The sequence below is a fragment of the Austrofundulus limnaeus genome, unplaced genomic scaffold (genome assembly GCF_001266775.1).
Source record: "Austrofundulus limnaeus strain Quisiro unplaced genomic scaffold, Austrofundulus_limnaeus-1.0 Scaffold523, whole genome shotgun sequence".
Lineage (NCBI taxonomy): Eukaryota > Metazoa > Chordata > Actinopteri > Cyprinodontiformes > Rivulidae > Austrofundulus > Austrofundulus limnaeus.
The window spans coordinates 342,881-352,729 of NW_013952925.1; the positions used below are offsets into that span (position 1 = coordinate 342,881).

At 40.3% G+C, this 9,849-nt stretch overlaps 2 protein-coding genes across 2 annotated transcripts in view; both read right to left on the reverse strand.

The window, feature by feature from the left end:
- Positions 1-5,415, reverse strand: part of clasp1a (cytoplasmic linker associated protein 1a) — a gene marked incomplete at its 3' end in the record, with an annotated part of 66,179 nt that extends 60,764 nt beyond the window's left edge. The window contains 2 exon segments of the mRNA XM_014026072.1: positions 1,976-2,551; positions 5,262-5,415. Of these exon segments, the coding sequence (XP_013881526.1) occupies positions 1,976-2,170 (195 nt within the window).
- Positions 5,416-6,173: 758 nt separating this feature from the next.
- The window catches only part of nifk (nucleolar protein interacting with the FHA domain of MKI67), a 5,975-nt gene continuing 2,299 nt past the window's right edge, over positions 6,174-9,849 (reverse strand). Inside the window, exons 2-6 of the mRNA XM_014026076.1 lie at positions 8,866-8,994; positions 8,410-8,518; positions 8,122-8,333; positions 7,112-7,177; positions 6,174-6,731 (exon numbers count right to left, since the gene is read on the reverse strand). Of these exons, the coding sequence (XP_013881530.1) occupies positions 6,555-6,731; positions 7,112-7,177; positions 8,122-8,333; positions 8,410-8,518; positions 8,866-8,994 (693 nt within the window). The 3' untranslated portion in view covers positions 6,174-6,554. The remainder of the gene's footprint in view (positions 6,732-7,111; positions 7,178-8,121; positions 8,334-8,409; positions 8,519-8,865; positions 8,995-9,849) is intronic.

Here is a 9,849-nt window from a genome sequence, read left to right on the forward strand (position 1 = left end):
TGGCTGATTCTGTGGCTTGATTCTTGTGGCTCTTCTTGTGATTCTTGTGGCTGATTCTGTGGATTCATCCACATTCAGCCAGATTCCGGAGGGCTAGAGCGTCCAAACTTTTATCACTACTTTCTAGCCAATAGGCTACAATACATTTTAAAGTGGATAAATCCTAATCAACTAGATGAAACTTGGCTGGACATAGAACAGGGGTGGGCAATCATGGTCCTCGAGGGCCGCAGACCTACATGTTTTACATTTTTCCCTGCTCCAACAAACTTGATTCAGTCACTAAACTGCCTCTTTTAAGTTCTGCAGTATCAAGGACCAAAACTAACATAATTAGAAATAAAAGTAGAAATAGATAAATGAACCTTTAAAGAAATAAATACATTTAAAATGCACCAAATAAATTAAAAAGGAGAACTTTACCTTATATTTTATAATTTAATTGACCTTCATATTTATTTTTCCAGCTTAGTTCCAAGAAATTATACATTTTAACACATAATTTATATTTTAATGTTTATATACTGTATATGTTACATAGTTTTTTCCTTTAACTTGTACATTTGTCTCTTGAACACTGAAATTGAATTATTTTTATAATTTTGTCCAACAAGTCTTTTTATTTCTGTGTTGCATGCTTGTGCTGCTGCAGTTTAGCTTAAAGTTTAGTTAAAAATAAATGCACAGGTAATGTTTTCCTCCTTGCCTTTGTTTCATACTAAACTTTAAACTTTTAGCTAAACTGAGGCACAGGCATGCAACACATAGAAATAAAGACTTGTTGGAAAAATATAAAAATAATTAAGTATAAACATTTAAGACACACAAGCATGTACAAGTAAAAGGAAAATAAAGACTTGTTGGAAAAATATAAAAATAATTAAGTATAAACATTTAAGACACAAATGCATGTACAAGTAAAAGGAAAAACAATATATATTTAAAAAACAGTAAAATTTAAATTATGTGTTCAAATATATAATTTATTGGAACTAACCTGTAAAAATAAATATGAAAGTCAATTAAAATATAAAACAGGAGATAAAGTTCTCCTTTTTTAATTGAGTTGGTCTGTTTAAGTGTATTTATTTAGTGGTTCATATAATTCTGCTTTTATTTCTAATGATGTCAGTGTTGGTCCTCCGTACCGCAGAAGCCTGATAATCATCAGATCAGGTGTGTTGGAGCAGAGGAACCAGTACAACATGCAGGGCTGCAGCCCACCAGGACCAGTATGGACCATGCCTGGTTTAATATCAAACTAAACAGCCGGAGGAAGAACTGCTGATGCAGCATCTTTCCAGGGTCAGATAAAAACCTACATTAAACTGTAATATCCCAAAATCTGTGACGGAGGAGGACTCGGCTGCAGCAGGGTTCCTACAGTTACAGTCAAGTTAAATTTAAGACTTTTTAAGACTTTTTAAAGCCACTTGAAATAAAACTTAATACCAACTTTACGATAAACATGAATAGAAAAAAAAACAGCAACAATTTTACCCAAAAGTTTATTTTAACATAAAACAACGAGCTGTTATACAAATGTGATAAATGATGGTTTTGGTTAGCAGGGATGGATAAAGAACCCACTGGTCCCCAACAAGACCCTGGTCTTTATCCAAACCCTCATGTCCCACAGATAAATAAAATAAATAAAATAAATGTTACCAATTATTTTAATATTTGAGATGAATTACCACCATCCTACCTCCAATGTGTTAACACTTTTAAGACTGATTTAAGACTTTTTAAGGATAATTAAGGCCTTATTTTTGGACTGATGAATTCAAGGCCTTTTAAAGACTTTTCAAGGATCTGCAGGAACCCTGTCCAGTTCTCCTCCATGGTTCTGGTCTTGTGTTCAGCACTGTGACAGCTTGTTGCAGGTCAGTCAGTTATTAATGCGTCAGGCCACTGTGGATCAGTGACCCGGTTCTGACCCGTCTTGGGACCAAGTCAAACGGATCAAACTCACCTTGAAGTTGCTGGAGTTGACCCAGGAGCTGGCGATGCCGTCCACCATCTTGTCCAGCGCCGTCTGGTCCTGCTCCAGGTCGGGGGACTTGTCCTTGTCCAGGATGTAGTGGATGAGGTCCTGGCCCACCTGCAGCCGGCGGCCCAGGTCCTTCTGCAGGACCTGGACCAGGCAGGACTCCATGCTGGGCTCCATCGGCCTCTGAGGTCCAGCCCCGGTGGTCCCCTCGTCCCGTCTGCACCGAAGCCTCGACGTTCACCGAGCCGAGGTTAACGAAGCCCTGACCCTCAGGACCCTCGGGACCGGCCCGGGTTCTGTGCCAGCTGCTAGCGGGTCAGCAGCTGAGCCCTCCGGACACACGCAGCGGGGCTTTGAGACCGACAGCAATGCAGCATGTGTGTGTGTCTGCACGGCAGCTGAAAKTTCAGTGTTTTCCTTCTGGCCTCAGAGGAGAGGGAGCCAAAACCACAGCCGAGGGCCGGGGCTGCCGGTTCTGATGAGCAAGGCAGCAGAATGTGGATGTATGGAGGAGTGTTAGTTTAAGGCTTCATGCTCCTGCACCGGCCCGGACTTGTCCTGGACCCGAGGAGAAACAGAAAAATCTATTAGAAATAGAGAAATCACATTGCTACAATGCTAGTGCTAATGCCTGTTGCTGAAAACTTTAGCTGCTGAAACTGAGCTGAAATGTTTAATAGCAAAAGTATTATTGTAAGTTCAGCTTGAAGAGCTGAAAGAAGTGAAAAGGGCGGAAAACAGAAAAAAGGAGCAAAATATAGCTGAAATAGCCTAAAAAAGCTAATAGCTAAAATAGCTGAATATAGCAGAAAGCACCTGTAAGAATAGCATAAATAACTCAAATTAGGAGAAAGAAGCACAAAAAAGTAGAAAGCAGGAGAATAGCAGAAGGAAGAAGAATTTTAGCTGAAATAGCAGAAAAATAAGCTAAAATTAGCAGAATGATAGCTAAAACAAGCAGAATGCTAGAATGGTAGCTAAAACAAGCAGAATGCTAGAATGATAGCTAACACAAGCAGAATGCTAGCTAAAACAAGCAGAATGCTAGAATGATAGCTAACACAAGCAGAATGCTAGAATGATAGCTAAAACAAGCAGAATGCTAGCTAAAACAAGCAGAACGGTAGCTAAAACAAGCAGAATGCTAGCTAAAACAAGCAGAATGCTAGCTAAAACAAGCAGAATGCTAGCTAAAACAAGCAGAACGGTAGCTAAAACAAGCAGAACGTAGCTAAAACAAGCAGAATGATAGCTAAAACAAGCAGAATGATAGAATGATAGCCAAATAAGCAGAACGGTAGCTAAAACAAGCAGAACGGTAGCTGAAATAAGCAAAACCAGAGCTAAAAGCTGCATAAGCTTATAGATTATAGATCAGGACTATTGGACTCAGCAGCTCCAGGGGCCASAGTTACTGCAGGTCAACAGCTGAAGGGCCCAACATCCAGCAAATAAACCAAGCAGTTTTACAAACATCTGTTACCTTTGAAATAGTTTATTTTGCTGCTTTTAATCATGAAAACAACATACAGAACACTATAAAAGTAGAGATTATTAAACTATAAAAAACAAAAAGAACACATTCTGCCTCATATTTAACACAAATAATATTTAACATCTCTGACTTGATACATTTTTAAACTAATTTTATTTTCACTTTCATAGTTTTATCTTCAGCTGTTTGTAGTTTTAACCGTCTTCAGTGTTCATATAAATGGTTTTTACCAGCTTGTAGCCAAGATTCTGACATTTCTGTAGATACCAAACATGTCTTTGTTTAACTAAAAGAACGGGSCGCCGGGTGAACAGCTCTGGTTTAAATCCTAAACAACACGCTCGAAAAACGATCAAATGAGTAAAAAGCAGAAAGCATTAGCTTCAGTGAGAGAACAGTAGCTAAAAGCTAACCGTAGCCTAAGAAAACACAAGCAGAGCTGAAGAGAACTCAATGTGGAAAATATCTGTAAATAAAGTTCAATATTTTAAAAAGCATTAAAGTCACAAAAATCACAGCAGCTGAATGTTTTGATGCAAAAACAGCTAAAAGAACAGAAATAGTTAGAGGGAAACTATAAACAGGAAAACTGATGTGATGCTGAGTTAGCATATATATATACAGTATATGTATGTATAATAACATGGTTTGGAGGTCAGATATGACAGGTGATGAAGCTGCTGTGTTGAACAACCTCAGGTGTTTACACGTCATGAGGTCATCAGCTGAAAGGAATGTGTCAACAACCTGAACCGTGACACTGTGGGGACAAAAAACTGATAAAAAGTAAAAACTTCATCCAGAAATCAAGATTTCTTTCTATTGCAAGGATTTTCTTATCAGGACATACAAACATTTGGTCCTAACCGGGTTTTTAAGGGACGTAAACAGAACCTCAGATAAACAGCTCAGGCCGTATTTCACCATGCTTCTGTTTGTTTAAACCAGAGCTGGATCTGGATCCAGATCCAGGTCCAGGTCCAGGTCCAGGTCCAGGTCCAGGTCCGGCAGCAGAAACTCAGTGGTTGATTTGTTTCAGCTCGTGGTTCTGCCCCTCAGTTCTGTTCTTTTGGACCAGATCAGCTGCCCGGGTTGGGGATCACGGTTCTGCTGGACCCAGTTTGGTTCAGCTGTCAGACAGGTGGACTCACATTTGACTGGAGAACAATCTCAGCCCAAACCATCATCCCTCCACCACCGTGCTGACAGCCAGCAGAGTCTGCTGCAGTGCATTCTGGGTAAAAACAGCCTGTTGTTTAATCAGATTAATGTGCTTTTATAAAAGAGATGACACTTTATCCTAAGAAATCCTGTAAAAACAGCTGATTTATCAACCACTGCTGCAGTATTCTGCTTGTTTTTCCTTAAATCCGCACAGACAGATCATTACATCACGTGTTGTTTGTCCATCTGAGCCTGAAATGTTCAGAAACACAGCAGGTTATTTTATTTATGTCCTGCAGCGTAAAGAAACCCACTAAAACCAGCCCGGCTCTGCCCGCTTTGTGCAGGCTTAGCTCCAGTTAGCAGTCTGCCCCGACAGGACCAGGACCAGATCCTGGTTCCGTTCTTTATGGATGCACACAAACAAAACCTCCCGTTTAATTGTATGAAACTCTAACCCGGGCAGCCAGACGTCCAGCCTGCAGCAGGGCCAGGAGGAGGAATCGAGCTAAAGCTAGCAAAGCCTCCCAACAAAACGTCAGCTCCGAGCGGCACAAAAGAGCCAAGAAGGCGGAGACTCCGGGCTTCAACCTCCACCTTTACACTCACCATTTCCCGCCGCACACCGTCCTGACACGTATCGGTTTTTATATTAGTGTTAAATACTCCTCCCGCGGCCCTGGAACCCCTCCTGTCCGTCTTTCTTGTCACCGCTCTCCGTCTCTTTCCACCCGGAATGCCGCTGCTGCCTGAAGGACAAGAACGGGGATGGTCGTGCGCATGCGCAGAAGATCCAGGGATGATGTTGGCACTCGGGAAGAACCGTCGCGTGGCTGGAAGAACTGGAGAACCGCGCCTCTGGCGACACCTGCTGGTCACAGCTGGTCAGCGCACCTCCACCTCGTGTTTGTTAGCAAAATATCTCAAGAACAACACGATGGATTTTAACGAAACTTTCAGGAAGTGATGACTGGATGTTTATCTATATCTGTTCAAAATTTGGAGTCACTGTGACACAAAATGGCCGCCAAAGTTAATCCAAAGCAAACTCATTGAGCTAAAACCGCCCACACAACCACTTGTACTGCTACTCATTTACATTATTACTAATCTGAGCAATCACCTGCTCTGATATTACCATTGTAAACTTTTAAAATAATTCTGCTCTAATTGCACGTTTCTTTTCTGCACTAATAGTTAGTAGTAGTCTGAGATTTTGCACTGAAAATAGGGAAATTCGGAGTCCTAATGTCAGATTCTGATAGTCGACTGTCTATTTTTTTATTATTAGTAGTCATATCATTGCTAGAAAGCTTTTAATTTCATTTTTGTGCACTATTAGTTTGTAAAGTAATTGTATAAACCTCTATTGATGCTGCTGTGACACCAGACTTTCCCCTCGGTGGGAAAATAGTCTATTTTATTCTAATCTATTCTTAGAATTTTGATATTGCTGCTAAAACTTCAATGTTTTTTAAATCAAAATGCATTTTTAATTAAAATTCGATCATGAAAAGAGAMATGCTTGACCTTTATTTTATTCTCGTGCTTCTTCTCTGCAGAGCATCGTGCCTACACCTCTTCAGCTTCTCTTCCATCTGCTCCCAGATGTTATATTTTCTCAATTAAACACATTGTTATTAAAAAAACAGCTCAACAACAAATTTATTTTAATAATAAGGTTATTATTATCAGACAGCTGACCAAGTCAGGTCTGCTCTTAAAGCAGAGCAATATTTATTTTCTAGTTTTACATCAGGGATGAAAACTATTCAGGAAAATTTGTTAAAGATCTTTAAAAACACTCAGATTAAAGATGCTGTACAGGAAAAACAACATTTACAGTGAAATCAAGAGATTTCTGAGTTCTGGAGGCACATTTCAGTCCAACCCTGAGGACATTCAGTGTGTCCCCGTGTCCTCCTCAGAGCTGTCCTCAGAGCTGTCCTCGTCCACTACGCAGTCTTCRTCCTGCTCGACTTTGGGCATGTTGATGATGATCTCATTATCGTCTTCGTCGTTTGCAGCCGTGCTCTTCCTCCTCTCCAGGAAGGTGGGGGTGCAGACAGGTGTGGGGTCCTGCAGAGGGACAGAACGGATCATTACCTGGTTCTGACAGGTTCTGACTTGTTCTGCAGACCAGGTTTTATCACTACGCTGGTCATCCTGAGCAAACATTTTCCTCTTTCATAAGACGGCTCAGTCCAGGACTGAGGCGTGTGGAGACTGAGCCCGAGCTGCGAGCATCAGAGACCCACTTGTGAAAAAAGCAACCTGTGGGTCAGCGCCAGAAATGATAATGAGCTGATGACATCATCAGTGAGCGACACTCTGATCTGATTTATTACAGAGGAAATATTAAAAATATCAACCAGAGTTTCTCCTGTGGTTTCATGATTGACCCGGGGGGATAAAGAGATTTCACAGATTTGACTCAGAGAAACAGGAAGTGGTGCTACCTCGCTGCAGGTCGACTCGTTTATGACACCAGAGGACGACTTCTTCTTCTGAGGCACCTGAGCCGCCTGGAAAATCAAATTAAAAACATGAAAACAGCAGCAGGACAACTTTTACTTCAAGTTTATAGCTTTAAAATCCTCTCATAGTATTAAAATTAGGGCTGTCAAATAATTAAAAATTTAATCTATTAATTCCAAGGTAGCTGTGAATTAATCATGATTAATCTTAAACTTAATATAAAACTTTATTGCATATTGGTAAAATAAATTACTTATTGTCTTTATTTTGAAAAAAATTGGTGCTTAAGAAACACATACAACAAAACATGAAAATATCACCTTGACTGCACAAAAACAACAAAAATCAGGACCTAAAACTGCTCCAAACATATTTGAGTCAATTAAATTTTGTGCAGAATAATGAGGTTAAATCAAGAATTCAATGATTTTCATTCTAAATGAGTTCTACATGAGGAATGAAAGATAGATACTAAAGTCACAGCTGTCAGCAAAACATAAATAAATAAAATAAGCCATAAGACAAAAAGAAAWAAAACTGTACATAATGTGCTACACATGGAGTCTTTTTAATTTATTTAACCTTTATTTATGCAGATAAACTGTTTGAGAACACTTCTCATTTACAAACATGACCTGACACTGAGTGTATGTAATACACAAACCTACACATTCAGCCAGAGTGATTGTAAATTTTAATCGTGATTAAATTTTTTAATCTACGCCCGGCACTAAAATTAATGAGAGTTAACTCGATTAATTTCACAGGCCTAATAAAAACAAAATAAAGCTGTGATTTTATTGTTGTAAAAGTCTGGAGTCAGTCCTGCTTTATTTTGACTTGAAACAGTCACTTTGTTTCTTTTATTCTCTTCAGCTAAAGTTCAGATCCTGCAGAAAATCCTGCAGCAAAGCCAGAAATATTTAAACGTCTACTTTCTGCAGCAACAAGTGCCTTCAGGTGGTCTGTGAGTGAAACTGGAAACACGTACGAATCCCGGGAAGTCGTAGTCGACGCCCTGCGCTGCCAGCCTCTTGCGGAGCTTCGACTCTTTGCGCAGGAGCCTCTCGGTCATGGCTGTGAGCTGCTGCTGGGAGCGCTGCTTGTTGTAGCGGGCCACGGCCGGGTTCGACGGCTTCTTGAACACGGTCTGAGCTCCCACGAACATCTTCTCGTGGACCTTCTCCGGCGGGATGAGCTGACCTGGAAACAGGAGGAACAACGGATGTGACGCGTGTGAACAAACACACGTGGGGCTGTCGTGCAGCTGGACACTCACACTTGATGAGTCTCTCTCCCATCAGGTAATTATTCATGGTTTCTGCCACGATCTGAGCAACGTCTTCACATTCAAACTCTACGAAGGCGTAACCTTTGCTCCGACCGGTCTGCAGCAGCAGGAGAGAAGTTAAAAACACCTTAAAGGATCCAGGATTACTTCTAACATTTGAATTTATTTGATAAAAATTTAGTTTAACTGTAAAATACTGTTTAGTTTTAATCATTTTTAAACTAAAAGTTTAAAAATACATTACACGGACGGAGCCATTTGCCTGGCGTTTGTCGGAGCATGGGTTTTATCGTGCTGCCAGCAGCTGAAGCAGGTGATAAGCTTAATGCTCCAGAATCATCTGGGCTCAGGTATCTGACCTCAGATGACTGAAACACCTGAGATCATTTTCAGTCTGAGCCCAGATTTAACGGTTTTTCACCTGCGATCACCTGAAAACGTTACCTTTTTGCTCCTGGAAAGCCGGAGGCGCAGAATCCTGCCGAACTGCTGGAAGTAAGAGCGGAGCTGCGGCTCGCACAGACCCAGAGGGAGGTGGCCGACGTAAATCACCCCCGGAGACAAGCGGCTGTCCTGGGTAGAGACAGGACAACAAGAGGGCGTTACGTCACGGAGCAAGAGATTTAAACCATCAGGTTGTAAGAAATACGTGTTTAATATCGGCTGAAGCCAGATGAAAACACAAATGTTAAATAAATTGATCTGTGATAGGAATAAATGTCATAAAACACCAGAATTCTGGAAGTGAGTGAGGTTTATTTGTCACCGGGCTGACAAGCCAAACCACACTGAATGAAAAACAGGAAGTTCATGTTTTTATACACGATTCTTCAATGCCTGAGTTCGCCCCCTGCTGACCTACGGCTGAATCACAGGCGTTCATACAAAGACCTCAAACTAATGTTTTAAAACAGTTCACTTATGTGTTGTTATAATTCTGACATGTATCTACTCTATTTCAATTAACACATAATCGATCAAACATTATAAAAGTATTAAAATAAGGAAAACCCTAATACTCTGGTGTTGTTTTCTAACATGAGTACTAATCTATAAATAACTATAAATTTCTTCAAGGTCGTCACACAAACATTTGTTCCTCTTCATGAGACAGACCCTCCTGCTGCCCCTGGGTCCAAACCAGAACCACACGGACCACTTTGACCCAAGAGTTTCTGGAAGGCCATCACAAAAACTACAATTACTATTTGTCTCTTTTCAATCGGACCATTAGAGGGGTCAATTTTATGAAAAATTTTAAATGACAGTTCCTTCACTTTATTTACAATTAAATATCTATGAGGATCATCCAGACGACTTCCCAGTCGATGGATAAAACAGATTTATTTATTTATTTTAACATATTTTAAAGAAATTTTCTTTACATTGGGAAAATGTTTTATTTTGTTTTTCTAGATTCCCCAGAAA